Source organism: Echinops telfairi, unplaced genomic scaffold, assembly GCF_000313985.2.
Source record: "Echinops telfairi isolate 266 unplaced genomic scaffold, ASM31398v2 ScPeMD7_7405;HRSCAF=8443, whole genome shotgun sequence".
In the NCBI taxonomy this organism is placed as follows: domain Eukaryota; kingdom Metazoa; phylum Chordata; class Mammalia; order Afrosoricida; family Tenrecidae; genus Echinops; species Echinops telfairi.
In genome coordinates, this window is record NW_022111305.1 from 1,301,714 (window position 1) to 1,319,174 (window position 17,461).

Here is a 17,461-nt window from a genome sequence, read left to right on the forward strand (position 1 = left end):
TTCTGTATATTTTGGCTGAGATCAAGCATAGTATCTGTTCTTATCAGCTGTAATTTCCTCCCAAAGCACTTCTGACTGGACTTGAACCTCCAACCATTTTAAGCACAGAAATAAGAATTGAAGCAAAAAGGTTGGGACAGAGCAGAGAAACCAAACAAAGTCATGCTGAAGTCAACATGTCGAAAGAACAGAAATTATGAATGTCAGGGAGTTGGATGATAAACAGAAAAACAAAGTATGTAGAATTTTATATGTAAAATACCGCAAGGAAAGGCGCGGATGCTAACCATTACCATCGCCCCTGGTTCCTATTAGGGTATTTGGGCACAGTCTTCAGGTACTCGGGTAAATGTCTTTTTCTAAAATACTTTGACTGAGTCTTCAATTTTCAGAAATCTCAGGAATAAGCCAGAATATAAGGTTTGAAGTTAATATCGTACCTCTATTTTGACTTCCTAATATTATGCTGAAGGCCTGGTAGCGCAGCAGTTAAGCACTCAGTTATGAACCAAAAAGCTGGTAGTGTGAAACCACCAGCCACTCCAGGAGAGAGAAATCCCAAACCAAACCCGATTCTGACTCCTACGAGCCCACAGGGCAGAATGGAAGGGCCCGAGAGCAGAGACGCACGCTCTGACTCTTCCTGGACGCAGACGGCCACATCTTTCTCCTGTGGAGCAACTGGTAGGCTCCAGCTGACCGCCTTTGTCAGCAGTAACCCTAACCCACAGCCCTGCTCTGTCCTTCAGGCTTGCTACCAGGCAGAGCCAACCTGACAGAAACAGGTTCAGTAATGGGCACGCATTTTACCGAAAGAACAATATATTCTGGTGACACGATTTTGAACAGCACTCTCTCTAACGAACTTGCACATTAACAGTGTAAATTGCAATCCTTTTCATCCCAGGTATGAACACCGAACATGCTCCAGTTTCCCAGAGAGGGAAAATGCCAATCAATAAGAAAAGGGAATATTTCTACTATGTGGAAAATACTTTGGAGAAGCAATCCTCAAGATGTAAGAAAAATAGTCAATAGTTTAACTGCAATGTCTTCAAAGAAAATATGCATGGCTTAAAAAGAAAAAAGAGGCAAGAAGTATTTCAGCCACTGGGTGTCTCTCCTGCTCTATGTATACGAGGATTGCTGGTCTACTTCTCTAATCTAGATTAACAAGCACCGGCAGACTTCAGAAAAGGAAGATCAAACAATAGAAGGGGTATGTTTGCTTTCTATATATTCAGCATCTCCTGGCAATTACAAGCGTTTGTGTGAAAGCCCACAATCCAGGATTAAGTGCAGGCGTCAGTTTTTGCAGGTCCCCTCCCCTCATCCCAGTGCTCCCCAGGGGACAGCACTACCCACGTTGGAAAGTCTGCACAAGGGTTAGCAGGTAGCCGTGGCGGCAGCCCAGCATGACTGAGTCCTGACCACTTCTAAAATTAAACTTTATATAAAATAATGAAATCTTATAGTCAAAAGGGATCTCTTATACCATTCATCCCACACTATAGGCCTATATTTCACCGATGCCTTTTGATAATATAAAAAATGTATGTCAACATCTTTTACAAAGATGAATGGAAGGATTGAGTTAACATTCAATACTGCATCACACGGATCCAAAGTATGATTATGTACAATTGAGGTTTTTAGTTCATGTGTATTCAGAAACAAATATGAGAAGGTAACCTATGGGTCATTTCCTTTAAATAATTTGCTAAATGAATTGGTAAAATGCTGAGCCCCCTACTAAATATATATTTTTTCAGACAAGAGGATATCCCCCCAAATGAACTCAGCATATATTAGTTGTGACCCACGGTCCACACCACGCATTCCGCGCTTCTCTCCCAGCTGTGGCAGTGTACACACTAGACGAACGAATCACAAGTCCAATGAGCCGCACTCCCACTTCACTGGTCCCCACCTGTCTTGATGGACAATGAGACAGAACGAATCGATAATTCCTCTAAACAGACTGCTTCTTGAAATGGGTAATGAATTCATGAAGAGGTCAGCCCTAGCCCTTCTCTTTGACAGACGGCCTACAGATCTCAGTTCCCCTTCTGGTATTCTGATCTCTGGATCTGCTATGGTACATTATAGCATGTTTCTCACAATCACAAGAAGTGCTTCGTTACTGTTTGGACTAGGAATCACTCATTAGGGCAGTACAAAGTCCACTTTAGATCTTGATGAACTATTTTATGGGTATACATTTGACTTATAAAAGCGTGATGGACTTTAATTCTTGACTTTAATACTTCCTAAAACGGCTGTACACTCAAATGCTGGAAACAGTCTAGGGAAAGGGTAGTTGAGTTGGTAATCTCACTTGATTATTCAATTACCAATTTTGATCGCTCAATACAACTTTTCTTCTTTTTGAAAATGAACGCTAAGTAGTTAACAGAAACACAATAAACAGATTTATAAGGAGTACAAGAAATTATAAATTACCCAAGAGTCTATCATCTAGAATAAAGAAACAGCCTGTTACTATTTTATCGTATATTGTTCTGCTTTCTTCTTGGTTCTTTTGAATACCATTGAATTCATTCAGTAGACATTTTTTGTTCTGTGTTTTTTAATATAGCTATTCAAGTGCTATAACAGATTATAGCTATTAAAATGTTAGAAGACTCATTTAAACATTTCCCTATTGCTGATCAAAGGATGTTTATGATTTTTAATATTAAAAAAGGCAACATGAAAAGAATCTGTTCAGTAATATTTTTCTGCATTTAGAACATATGTTCACAAACATCTATTTATTCTTACCAGATTCTCCAGCGCTAAAGTGATCAAGTGGATTCCCTTCGGCATCTGGATTTAGTAGCATCATTTCAAACTGGATATCTTCCACCTGTGAATTCTCATAGTCCTCTGTGCATGTATACTTGTCTGCATAAAACACATGCCAGGCTTGTGCATACGGCGTCTGGGACACTGTCAGATTATATTCAGTCTGATTCAAATTCACTTTAAAGACAAAGAAAAACGCACTTTCAAAGCAAGTCTCTTAATGTGTTCATTGTTTCAGCCATATAAACTGCAGGAGCTTAGAGCCTTTCACTTAGTTCTTAATGCCTTAGAATTTCCAGTCAAGTTCTATGATAAGGTCTGGCCATCATACAGCAGGGAAGAGTGGCGGTCTTTAACTAAAGAATCACTAAAAACGTAGTCATTAAAATTCTAATTTAAATTTTAAATAATTTCAAAGTTTCCAAGGTTTAGAATAATCTTGGAAAATAGTTATTTGAGTTGAAAATTTAAAGGATCATTAGAAAATCATAACAATATATCCAATGGCTATGGTAGAAAAATACTTTCAGCAGATCTTTTAAAATCTCTTTTCAGTTGGTAGTCTTTAAAAGGTACCAAAAGTAGAACAAGTTTAGAAAGTACAGAAAGAGAAGAAAGATTATATTTTGTCAGATCCAAACAAGGTAGTACGGCATAATGAAACAAACATCTCATGGATGTTGGCATCAAACAGATCTGTGCTTGAATTCTGGCACCAATAGAGACCTATTGGCACTCAGGTTCTCCTCTGTAAACGAAGATTATACCTACAGCAGAGAGCTAATGTACGATCTCAGTGAGCCACCTAACAGTACATCTGTTAGAGCATAGCTGCTACGTACATGTTAATTCTCCTTTTAAGCTAAAATTATGATGCAATATGTTGTTTTCAACCCAGGCTAATTCTGTTCTCTCCAGGGGAAATAGTAGTATGTGGAGATGGTTACCCTGTCACCATAGCAGGAAATGCTTTGAGAGGGGCTGTAATAAAACTATGGTAAACTTCATGCAATGCAAGTTAAAGTCTCAGTTAACCAAGAATTGTTCTATTCAAAAGACCAAGAGCCTTGCCTTTGAGAAACATTTAGTGATGTTTCACATACCTCCCAGATTTCAAAGTAAGATTCTCACCTAAGACACATGCACTATTAATAAAGTTGGAGGAAAGCAGAGCCCCAAACACTATGTGTAGGATTAAAGCAACTCTTGTCCCTTCTACTTACCACCCTTGTAACCCAACAAACGAATTACATAACCTCTTATAAATATGTCTCTTCAATACTAAAAGGAAGATACCTACCCTATCTAGACCAGAGACCTCATGAGGAGCAAACCAACCCAATCAGGAAAGTCCTGTGTCGACTCTGATTCTTTAGAAAGTCTTGCTGTTAGTCACCATTCAGTTGATTCCAACTCTGAATGACCCCATGGGCAGTGGAGATGAAGTGATCCATAGTATTCTTAACGCTCGGACCTTTCAGATTCAGATCGCTAGATGGTCTTCTGAGAAGCCTTTGAGCAAGTCAGAACTGTCAGTCTTTCAGCTGGCAGTCACCTTTAGTCGTTTGCATTCCTCAACAACCTCCTCCTCATTGCCTTAGTGGTCATGTTACTATGACTATATTAAGACACGATGCTCAAGGATACAGGAGTGCAATGTTCATGACAGCCATAGCTTCCAAGTGTAAAGAATATACACACGCCTCAACAAATGTAATCAAATATTAACAATTATTAAATCTAAGCTGTGTTGTGGAAATACAGAGGTTAGTTGTACTATACTTTCAACTGTTAAGCATGTTTGAAATGTTCATAATAAAATGTTGAGAAAGGTCATGTTTATGCCAAGATACAGATTTATCTGGTCAGGATCCAAAGCTGAAGATTTAAGCTTCCTAAATGGGAGTTTCATTGATTCTCAAAGTGCACAGCACAGGTTTAGGAACAACACCACAGCATTGCTCTTTTGGGATATCTTACATTTGCTGACATTTGTACTGTGTTTGCGTTTTCTTTTTGACTACTATCTTTTACTAAAGATGCTCGTTTCTGTTCAATGTTTGAAGACTTTTTAAACGAAAGGAACATATTATTACTTAAAAAAAAAAAAAGATTCAGAAATAAGGCTTTTACAATGTGGACCTGCAATTACATTATCTTAACCTCATTATATAAAAGCTCTACTGGGTTGTTGTTATCATTTGCAATTTTTCCCTCAGATAAAACCATTAAAAAAAAGAACTAATCTATTCCTACCAACACACTTTTGATGTTTCATTTTAAATTATGTGGCTTTGCATCAAACCAAAAGCCAAGTGTGCTGCCTAACAGTATGCTGGCCTGTGGTTTTTGTCTGACTGCCTTTTCAGCAAGCTGGGAACGAGCCTCTTGATGAAGCCATGTGTTCACTATTTTTGAAACAAAAGACCACAACACAGCGTGCATCTTCTATGCTGGGAATAACTAGCACCTCAAACATTGACAAAACTCAAGGAGAATGGTGTTGAATGGCTAATTGCTCAATCATATTGTAATGAATATTATTAACCAAAACACACAAATAAAATATTAACACCTTTAAGTGATTTATTACATAAACAATCATGCAAAATCAAACATATGCCTGAGTGTAAAAAAAAAAAAAAAACCAGCATGGAAAATGTTGTATATACACACCTACATTTAGCTCTTGAAATGTGACAACAAACTACTCTGAATTTCTCTAAGACATTATTGGAAGAGAAACTTAAGTCATCATTTTCAGTACTTTGAAATGTGCTATTTGCTTAATTTTTAAAAACCTAGAGTATCACTGAAATAAAACATAAGAAAAGTGGAAAACAGTTTCTCAAACATTCATTGAAGGACCAAACCAAGCAACATTCGACACCACAGGATTTTCAATTCCACTAGTCTTTTCACCTTTCAAAGAGGCACACGTGTTTTACACTGGAGGCAGATACAGTTAATGAGCTCAATACCAAGTAGGTGAAAGGCTTTTAATTCTGAGGAGCCTCATTAATGGCCAGGAAATGCCTTTCTACCAAGTATTAATTTACAGTCCACTGTACTATTGTACTGCAATGAATGTAAGGATGTGCTTTTTGATTGGCGCACCTCCGTTCCTGCACAGTGGCCTACTACACACAGGTCAGCACACACGAGAAAGCTCTACAAAGAAGACGGTCTGAAGGGAGGCTGTGATGCATCATCACTGGCACTCATTCGTTTCAGGCTCCCCAACCACGTGTTCTTCTAACATTCCCATTTCCTGAGATCTTCCACTTCATCATTCAAAGAACACCTGGGCACTCATAGAGAAAGGAAAATATAAACAGAAACAACAGCAACAGGGGTAGTTAAATTAATCTTGTGTGTAAGACACCTAGAATTATTATTAAAACCACAGGACTTTACCAATTTGAGAAACCAAGACCAGCTTCTTTGCTGTTCAGTTGGAAGCGAGGATCCATACTGCCTCCCTACAGACATAAGTCCCATGAATTAAAGGGTACGACAGGTTTAAAAATTTGTGTTCTTGCAAGTACAGGATCTATGTTTACCATGTAAGAAAACAAGTCAATTCGTATAGTTCAAAGTTTTAAACTTCCTGATAAGTTTTTACTGGAGAAAGAAGGGGTCTTTGGGATGTAAAGTACAAAAAAAAACAATGTATCTACACCAAAATCCTTAAGTAATAAACTCTATGTCAAATCATTCTATGGAAACTTAGTGAATTTTTAAAACCAGCATTAGGAAATCCCCCCGGAGTAGTCCTTGTCCTCAGAGATCGATGTAACTACTAGTCATAGTATCTAAAACAATCACAATTTCACATGGATTCATATTGGTCCAATTCATTCCTGTCATTCTAATAGTCTGTAAGTTCCTAAGGGCTGAGAGAGTGCCAAGTACTTTGGTCCCTGGTATATTACCAGTACTTAGCATAGAACAGAAACCACTTAAGTGTACAGTTCATGAAAACCCATGGTAGAAACGAGGAAGGCAGACACACTGTAGGAATGGAACCAATGTCTTGATATAATGTTTAACTTGAATGGATACTTGCTGTGAATGATGAATGAATGAATGAATGAATGAATGCACCAAAGGAGAGATACTGTTCTCACTGACAGACTTTAAAACATTTGGATAAAATGTAAAGTGGCAACAATTATTATCAGTGCTATGTAGGTGAATAACAGCCTATAAAACTCAAGTATTCAGCCTGTGTGATCATGAGGTATTGACAGGATCAGGTATCAGGCATCAAAGACCCAGAACAAAAAACCTATCACTGTGAATGAGGGGATCATTGTGAATGAGGGGGAGTATGGAGTGGAGACCCAAAGCCCATCTGTAGACAACTGGACATTCCCTTACAGAAGGGTTACAGGGAGGAGATGAGTCAGTCAGGGTGCAGCATAGCACGGATGAAACATAAAACTTTCCTCTAGTTCTTTAATGCTTCCCTCCCCCACTATTATGACCTCAATTCTACCTTACAATTCCGGCTAGACTAGCGCATGTACAAGGGTAGAGATAAGAGCTGAAAACACAGGAAAGCCAGGACGGATAAACCCCTCAGGACAAATATTGAGAGTAGTCATAGCAGGAGAGTAAGGGGCAGGTGGGGGGAGAAAGGAGGAACCAATCACAGTGATCTACATATAACCCCCCAGGGGGGGGCAGGTTGGACAACAGAAAAAAGGGTGAAGAGAGACATCAGTCAGTGTTGACATGAAAAAATAATAATTTATAAATTATTAAGGGTTCATGAGGGAGGGAAGGTGGGGGGGGGGAAGAGAAGCTGATTCTAAGGGCTCAGGTAGAAAGAAAATGTTTTGAAAATGATGATGGCAACAAATGCACTTGACACAATGGATGGATGTATGGATTGTGATAAGAGCCGTAGGAGCCCCCAATAAAATGATTTTTAAAATCTCAAAACTCAGGTGTTAACGTAGGAGAGCCCAGGGAGGAAGAGAAGCAGCAGAAAGAACCCAACCAAAAACAGAACTCCCGGCCATCCAGCATCCAGATGCTGACTCACAGCCACCCCGGAGCACAGGGGGGAACTGCCCCCGTGAGTTTCTGAGACCACGACTGTTAAGGAGAATAGGAAGCCCTTTCTCCAGAGGAGCAGCTGATGGTTTAGAACTGCTGGCCTTATTCTCACAGAGCCATGTAACTACCATGGATTGCAGCCCAATGCGTAACCAGCATGCCATCAGGTTCCCCTGACAGAAAGAACAAGAGGAGGAGGCCTGAGGAAAGATGTGCGTACCACTGAAATAAAACGAGCATTCCAGATAAAATGACGTGGGGGAACTTGAATACTATGAGATAAAACTTGATGAGCAGACAAGGACCACACTATGCTGGTGGCTGATCAGGTCGTGGAGGCCAGTCTTTGTCTGAAGAGCAGCAGGAGTTGGAAAAACTGCTTTAGAGTGTGGAGAGGAAGCCAGTAATACCATTAAGCTGATGGTCACAGAGCCCACTCTGGTTACAGAGGGGAACTAGTGTGGCAACGGAAATCACCAGATAGGAGGCTATTGCGACTGTGTGGAGAACAGATTATGGGGATTGGACTCGTGTGGGTCTGGAAGAGAAGCAGCAGAAGTAGATAAATTCAGAACTAAAACCTCAGACCGACTGACAGAGTGGGTGGAAGCAGAAATGTCCAGAAAGAAGTGCTAGTGACTCAGTCATTTTGGTCTTATTGGCTGGCTGCTTGGTGCCAGTTCCTGAAACAGGGAACATTGGATGGAGATCAGGTTTGGATGGGGAAGATGGTGAGCTCAGTTTGGGGCAATACAAGAACTTGGAATGTCAAAAACATTTTACATATATAGGGAAGACTAGATGAGTAAATTGGTGTCAAAAGGAAAAGGCAGTAATAAGCATTTGCACTGTTTTTAAGTTCAGTGCTGAGGCTGGGGGAAAGTGTTTCTTGGAGAACTGAGCTTAACGATTCAGACCTCTTCAGCATTTGTGTTAAACAGAGTTCTCTAGAGAGACAAAAACAGATTGCTAATAATTTTATAGATAGATAGATAGATAACACAAGAAATAAACAGCTAAATTGCAAAGCAGTTATACAAATAGATAGATAGATAACAAGAAGTAAACAGTTAAATTATAAAGCAGTACAAATGGCTCAGTACGATTCAAATGTGTTAGACAGTTGCGAGACACTGGCAGTCCTTCAAGTCTTGAGGGCCGCCAGGTAGTCAGTCCTCTGTAGAGATTCAGGCTATCCCAGCACAGGCAGCAAACAGCAAGGCAGGTCACCAACAGTCAGCCAGGTCACCAGCAGTCAGTCCCCAGCTCAAGAGATGTAAATTCCAACTGTGTGGCGAAGCAGGTCTTGAAGGAACCTCAAATTACAGCGACACAGTCCACAGGTTAGGTGTCCCACAGGTTGTGTACCTTGCAAACTGAGGCACAGAACAAGCAAGGCAGCCGCACACTGGTCCGATGATCAAAGAGCGAGAGACAAGAAAGGCAAGGCTCGCGGAGCCATTTATCTCTCCGCCCTTCAATTAATCCCACATGTGTTTATCGGCCAGGCTGGCACAATAAACTAACTACCTCAGCACTACTGTTATCACTGATCTGAACATACACACAATGGTGGTAAGGGTCCTCTACTATTATACCCATTCTGGCCAGCTGCCTAACAAGGGGACCAGACAGCTGCTAAGATCCAAACAGGATGTTTATAAATGAGAGTGGTTTATTGATTAGACTACAAGATCAGAGATCCATCCATAGGTAGTACATGGTATGAGATAGAGAAAGTGGACAAGAGAGAGAACACTTACTATTATCTCAGAAGTGCTTCAAATGTCTAACTCTTTCACAAGCAAATAACTTCCAACAGGTAATATGGGTATAACTGTACATATTCTTCATTTCTGTATTTACACCAAAAAAGTATGCTACATCGTGTTGATGATGCTCAAGATTCAGCAACTAGATAAGGATAAGAAGAGTAGAGCTTCACTAAAGGCAAGCCCAGATGTTTGTTTACAAATGTAGTGGTTGATACATTTCAAAATGACGTTATTGGGCCAAATCACTAGGTTTTATGTTCCAATAACATGTTGCACACCAGTGTCACTTAGACTAATTTATTCAATTAGCTGAGATAATAAATTGTTGCACACCAGTGTCAGTTAGGCTAATTTATTCAATTAGCTGAGATAATAAATGTTTAGTGCTCAGCTCAGTGCCTAGAAGATAATAAGGAATCCACAAATGTTAGGATTTACTCTACATTGCTCTGTTAGTCTGGGTGGACTTACAGAAACAAATTCATAGACACACTCAATGTGTTTAAGAAAGAGCTTTATAAACAAGAGCAGTTGAAAATTGAGAAAACATCCCATTCCAGATTAAGTCCATAACACCAAAATTAGCCCATATGTCTGATACTAATCTATAAAGTCCTCTTCAGACTCACAAAATACATGCAATGATGCCAAATGCAGGAGGATCACAGGTCAGTGGGTTAGAAGTCCTGTGGATCCAGTGGCGTTGCAAGCATCTCAGTGCTGGCAGGGGTCTCTGGTTGGCTTTTCCAGGTCCAGGGTTTTGGTTACATCAGGGTTGGTCCATATGGCTTCTCCTCGGGGATGTCTCGCAGGGAGTGAGCAGAGAGAGAGTCTCCAAGAGAGTGAGCACACAGTGAGAAGAATGTCTCCCACCTCAAGGAATTACAAGGGTTCTCAGAATTCTCAGGAGAAGGCCATGCCCACAGAGGCCTCAATGTCATATCTTGATTGACTAGTCAGACTCTACCCCTTCACTCGCAATCCTTTCAAATTGACACCAGATTATGTAACTACCACAGTTGCCACCAGATCTTTCAGTATTTGACAAGGCTTCGAAGCTACACATAAGTTTTTCAGCGGCTACTTCCTCGGAACTGAGGAGCACCATCCTTCTTCATTTTCTGTTCTTAGTCTGGAAGCTCTGCTGAAACCTGTCCACTGTGGCTGACCCTGCTGGCATTTGAAACATCAATGACATAGCTTCCAGCATCACAGCAACACACAAGCGACCACACAGTACAACAAACTGAAAGAAAAGTGGTACAGTGGAATGGTGGTGCTGGAAAAGAATGCTGAATATACCATGGACTGCTAAAAGGACAAACCAGTCTACATTGGAAGTAATACGGCCAGAGTGTTCCTTAGAGGAAAGGATGGCAAGACTTCATCTTACATCCTTTGGACCTGTTGTCAGGAGAGACCAGTCCCTGGAGAAGGACATCATGTTCTGTGAGGTGGAAGGGCGGTGAAAAAGAGGAAGGACCTCAAGGAGGCACAGTGGCTGCACTGTGGGCTCAGACAAAGGAACAACCGTGAGAATGGCACAAGACTGTGCAGTTTTTTCCCGTGGTGCATACGGTTGCTAAGGGTTGGCACCCAAGAACAAGAGCCACTGGATCAAAACATACCTGCCATGCTGACATAAATTATGTGTCTCAACCAAGAGTCTGAATGAAGAAAAGTATCCCTTTATAAATTATCTGAGTGTTTTCCCCAAGGATATTGAATGAAAAGGAGGAAAAAAGGATTCTATCTTCGAGGCCTTAAAATTCAGCTTACATGCTATGTGCCATCACAATACATAACACATCCTGGTTTGTAAATACTATATTTCAATATTCAGGAGTAAGGCAACATATCCAACGATCCCAGGAAAAAGGATATACTCACTTGTCAACTGAGCTTTAGATAGCGTTTCGCTACAACTATAACCATGCCCACTTTCCTGCAGCTTTAGCCATTCCGGAGCTGGAAACAGGTAGAGTTTAGCGTCTTTTCCAATAGCTGCGGCTATGTTGTTGATTCTAACACACAGCAGAGCATGGTCACCTGGACATGAAAACAAAAATTATATACATGAGCTTGGTGTCCGACGGAACTGGATAGCAGACATGTTTTACAGCATCCGTAGGAGCACACTGGGTTAAGTGTGGGGCAGGCCGCCCTAGAGGTTCGCTGTAAGTCGCAGCCAACTCAATGGCAGTGGGTTCTGTGGTTTGGGTGTTTATCAATAACATGTGCTCTACACCTGCCATCACGAAGAGGTGGCCCCTAAAGAAGGACATCATGCTTGGTAATGTTCAGGGTCAGGGACAAAGAGGAAGACCCTCAAAGTGATAGATTGACACAATGGCTGCACCAATAAGCTCAGATACAGCAATGATTGTGAGCATGCCACAGGACCGAGTAGGGCTCCATTCTGTTGTACATGGCGTCACCAGGAAAAATGGTGCCTGACAACAATATTGAAATGGGAGTCTGGAAAGCACAATTTTTCTGAAAGCCCACTTAAATAGAGAAATCACACCAGAATGAAAGTCACACTCAGATGAGAGATTACTCAAATGAGTCATAAGAGTGAATATGTGGTTTTTCTTATAACTCAGTTGATAATTGGTAACATATCACTGAATAAACAGCACCTATGATATCTGGATAGTCACTGCAAAACAACTTTTGCCTCCTTTTACAACTACTTTGCATGTCACTAACATTTGTTCATGAACTATCTATAAAAATTTCCTAAGTGCACTGTTTTTTAATTCAACATAGCTACTTATATTCAACTATATTTCTAATATTTATAAATAAGCACGAACCAACAGAAGCCCTCAGTGCAATCAAGGTGGCTCTGATTCACATCGACTCTATAAGCAAAGGTGGACTGGCCCGTGGGTTTCCAAGGTTCCTACTCTTTACAGGAGTAGACAGCCTCAAATACAAGTCTAAATAGGTGAGCTCAGGGGTAGACGTTTGAACCTACTACTAAATTTAATATTACTCTTACAGGAAAAACTTTCAAAACAATATACAGAGTAAATCAGAAAACATCACTGCTAGGGTTCTAGTTTATCTATGGGGTTTCAAAAAGTTCATGAAATAATGGAATTGGTGATAATGGAATTTTTCCATGAATTTTTTGAAGCCCACTTGTACATATTTTATTTATTCCACACAAAACACATTTAAACATCTCTCTGTAATAAGTGGATACTGAGACAAGTTCACTCGGTAATATGCTTGTCTTCATCTCCTCTCAGAACCAAATGAACCTCCGGCCAGGGAGCCGATTCCTTTAAGTAGGTTTTCTGGTGCTATTAATCTTCTTTCCCCCAACAGTTTTACTGGCATGTAATCCATATATATCATACACTTCAATAGCTCAATCCCATCAAGAAGAGTTGTACTAGCATCACCACAATTAATTTTAGAATATTTTCTTCATTCTTGTACTCATTGCTATCAGCTTCCCATTTGCCTGCAAATCGATTTTGGGCTTCCACTGTCATCTATAACCTTCTGCAAACTAAGTGTTCACAATTTAAGCTCTGATACCATTCCTTTCTGTAGATCTGGATTACATTATTTAAAATCCTTGGATCACACAGGCTGGTGTGCTTCTTCTATGTGGACTTAGTTAATAACTCACTTAGATGGCTGCTTGTTTGAAAATAAGCCTTTAAGATCCTAGACCAGGGGTACTCAACCTGTGGGTCGTGACCCCTTTGGGAGGGCCAAATAACCCTTTTACAGGGGTCACCTGATTCATAACAGTAGCAAAATTATAGTTATGAAATAGCAACAAAAATAATTTTATGGTTGGGGGTCACGACAACATGAGAAACTGTGTTAAAGGGTCACAGCATTAGGAAGGCTGAGAACCGCTGTCTAGACTATTCTTTTTGAGAGCCAGGCACCATCTAGTTTTGTCATCACACTTTGCTACAGTACTCATATCCTCAGTGTCTCTTCATGAGGTCGAGCATCAAGCATGGCCATGTCATAAGAACTAATTGTTCTCTGATTGGGGCTGGAATTAAGTGCAAGCCCCAAACCCATTTATGCATCAATGGCTTATATGTCTCTAGTTCACCTTAGAGATCTCATTGTCATTTTATTTTAGAGAACATTATCAGTCATCTCCCTGGGGCATCGCCTCTACTGCCAGCAAGTCAATGCTGACTCAGAGGCCCTATAGGGCAGGGTAGAGCTGTTCTGAGTCTCCATGAAGCTATAAATCTTTTCCCACGGAGTGGTTGGTGGGTTTCAATCTGAAGCCTTTGGTAAGCAGTCCAATGCTTACTCAACAGTCTCACCAAAGGTTCAATCTAAAGAGAGGTTTCCATGAGGAGCTGCTGGGCCAGTTACATTTAAGGTTGAGAGGCCACCACAGAAGGTTATAGTGACTGCTCTTGAGATCTCCAAGGAGTAAAAAAACAGCCAAAGTTGGGGGAAGGAAGTTCCCTCACAACACTCTAACCATTCATCCTTTGAAAGTAGCAAGGCTGTCATCTAAGGATTTGGTTGGATAAGCTTACCCTTATAAGCCTCATCTTGTCCCTTTACACTTCTCTTTATTCCCCAAACTCAAAGTTTTCAAAGGAACACATTGAGTCCCTTAAGGAGACCAAGACTATTCTAACAGCTACTCTAGCATGGTGCAGAACTGTTCCGGAGAAGGTAAGAGAGGTGGAAACAGCTCTGCCTTCAGACAAGTTATCTTCTGAACCTGGATTCACTGAATATAGGTCATAACTAATGCACACTCAGAATGCATGACCCCCGATGATTCTGGAGAAGTCTCGATTTAGTACATGTGTTTCTCCTCTATGTTTATTAGGTATTCATCAAAAAACATTGAGGTTGTCAAAAGTTTCTCTGCTGGTCTTGAGTAATTCCTATCACAGCTCTCATACACCAGATTTCCCAGCACTGACCCATGATGCCCTCTAGTCAAGTGACACTATTGTTACAGTCAATACTCACTAGTCACTGCCAGTCACAGAAAGTAAGGAATGTGCAAATGTGATCAGAAAAATAAATAAAACTCTCATCACAGTTGGTGTCATCTCCAATAAGAAATAAATCTTGAGATTTTTATTGAACTTTTAAAATAACAGAAAAATAAAGGTAACCCAGTGTTCACACTCCAATAAGAAATAAATCTTGAGAAGTGGAGTGTGAACACTAGGTTACCTTTATTTTTCTGTTATTTTTAAAAGTTCAAATTGTTAAAGTCAGATAATCCCTGCTTTTTCAGAATCAGGTCCCCATTCAATCCCTGAAATTTCAGAATCGGGCACCAAGTCTAAAATGTGCCCCCCATATTTTAAATTCCTTTTCAAACCTAATTGACTTCAAGTTTCTATCACTTCCTCTTAAAAATTCTCTCTAGGCCATGATTATGAGCCTCGCAGTTACTTATTTTTATTCTAAACACTGTATGAAATGAGCCAAGGATCTTACAAGGCAAAAATTACTAGAAACCCAGTATTTCTAAAACGTAGCAGGAAGGCATACCAAGAAAACCACTTAAAATATGAGGATGCAGAACTAAGCAGCACTAGAATGAATGGCAAGTTCACTCACTGAAGCAGTCACGACCGGTCTTGGGGGAAGACCAGAAGGTAAAGTCAAATGTCATGCGGATTTCAGTAGGGCTGGGGGTGACACAGGAACACGAATTCCTGCCATGATGTCAGCTTAGTTCTGGGCCCGAGAACCATCGTAATGATGCTCCACTAGCAGCTAAAGCAATGCTGACTAGCTCATGGGATGTTCTATGTTCCCAAAACCGCTTTGCCGCAAAAGGTCTTTATCAAATTGGTCTGGTCACACACACACACACACACACACACACACACACACACGGGAAATCGACACCCCTTGGCTGAAATCCACAGGTGACGCGGGGTCACCGTGTAACATCCGGCCGGCTGGGAGGGGCTTGTGCACACCGTGCTCCCGACAGCAGACTCTCGAAAAGGTCCGGAGCAGTCCCTCTGCCACGCGCGTGTGGGGCGCGCGGCGGGCAACACGTCCGTCAGAGCACACCACCATCGCCCTCCGACCCGCGGGGTCCCGGCCGCCCCCCTGAGGCGGCGAGGAGGGGCCCGGCCGGCACCTGGGATGGGCCCACGAGCCGTCATCGCTCCCCGCCCGCAGACCTACCGTGGAACTCGAAGTGACCGCAGCTCTGCCCACGGGCGTCTCGGGCCGCAGCCGTGCTGAACTGGCCCCGCACGGTCTTCGCCTGGCTGCCCGGGGGCCACCAGCAGCACGTGAGGGCCACTGCCAGCAGCCGCAGCCCCCCCATGGCCTGCGCCCAGCCCGCACCAGCACCCCAGCCCCAACCGCCTCGGGCCGCCGGCCCCACGTCGGCAGCGGAGGGGGGCGGGGCCTGGCCCGGGGGGGGGGCGCCCGTTCACGGAGAGACTGACAGCCAATTAAATTAGCCCTTCCGCCGCGTGCCAAATATTCTGACCAACCAGAGACTGATGTGGGCGGGACGTGCAGATCCGCGCGTCCCATCAGACCCCGGTTTCGCTGGTAGTTCCCGCCTTTTTTGAATGGAGAATGAGGATGCCGCTGCTTCGGGAAAAATCTGAAGTCCGCTGCGTTCTTGCCTGGCGTGCCTTTACGCATGCGCGGAAGCGCTGCCTTGGGTGGAACTTCGCGTGTGGAGTTCCCGGGAGAATGAAGAAACAAACATGCCTGGAACCGATCTGAGTGGAGGAAAGGCATGCCCTCTGAGAGCATGAAATGTATTCTTTTATCTTTAAGAAAACAGTTTATTGTAGTTTGGGCAGAGGCTCACAGAACAAACTAGTTTCGCATTCACTGATTTATATCTTTTTGTTTTGTGACTTTAGTCGTAATCCCCTCATAGAATACCACTCTTCTCACTCGCTACCTGCTTTCCCTATTTCACTTGTCTTTTTTTTCCTACCCCTGGTGCTATATAGCCTACCCGGCACTTCTGTGTTTACTTCGCATAGAGAGTTAATCATAGCTGGACAAACTGAAAAGCGGGCCTTCTCTTGGCATCACCAACCAATTTCCTTCTCTTCGGTTCCCTGCCTTCTTGTGGATCGTTATAGTGACTCCTCCCCTTCACATCTCCAGATCCAATCAATTCAATTAAACGTTCATCTGCACTTCTGGCACTGTGGCAGCAGCAGCTGTAGCTGCAGCCACTTCTCATTGCTCCCTGGGCCCAGTGGCAGCAGAACTGCCCCCAGTCTCAACCAGTTCTATTTTTCTATGACCCATTGTCTATCGTATCCACTGCCACCCAGTGGATTCCAATTCACAGTGACTGCACAACTCATTAGGGTTTCTGAGGCTGGAAATTGTTGTTGGCAGTACCACCACCAGGGCCCGTTTCTACTGTAACTTACTGCCTTTCCTACATAGACACTACATAGTGTTGCTATGACTTCCATATAGGGTTTCTGAGCCTGTAAGTCTTTACCTGAGCAGATAGGCTCATATTCCTCCAGCAGCACACCTGGTGGACTTGAACTGCCGGCCTTGCTGTAACAAGCCCAAACTTTCCAGATAATGCCAACAGGGCCTCTTTGTAATCGAATCGATTATTCTGACTCATAGCAACCTTACATAGAGTTTCCCAGGCTTTGTGAATCTTTACAGGAACAAGCAACCTCACCTTTATCCCTCAGAGCTGCTGGTGGGTTTGAACTGCCAACCTTGTGGCTGGCAGCGCCACCAGAGTTACTTTGAGATGCTGAAAGTTTTGGGGAAATCGGGGATAAGCACTAGAAGTTCCCCCTGACAGGAATACTTCACCT

At 42.2% G+C, this 17,461-nt stretch overlaps 1 protein-coding gene across 1 annotated transcript in view; it reads right to left on the bottom strand.

The window, feature by feature from the left end:
* GPR180 (G protein-coupled receptor 180) overlaps positions 1-15,966 on the bottom strand; it is a 31,672-nt gene extending 15,706 nt beyond the window's left edge. The window contains exons 1-3 of the mRNA XM_004709771.2: positions 15,822-15,966; positions 11,541-11,699; positions 2,785-2,985 (exon numbers count right to left, since the gene is read on the bottom strand). Coding sequence (XP_004709828.1) covers positions 2,785-2,985; positions 11,541-11,699; positions 15,822-15,966 — 505 coding nt within the window. The remainder of the gene's footprint in view (positions 1-2,784; positions 2,986-11,540; positions 11,700-15,821) is intronic.
* Positions 15,967-17,461: the final 1,495 nt, after the last annotated feature.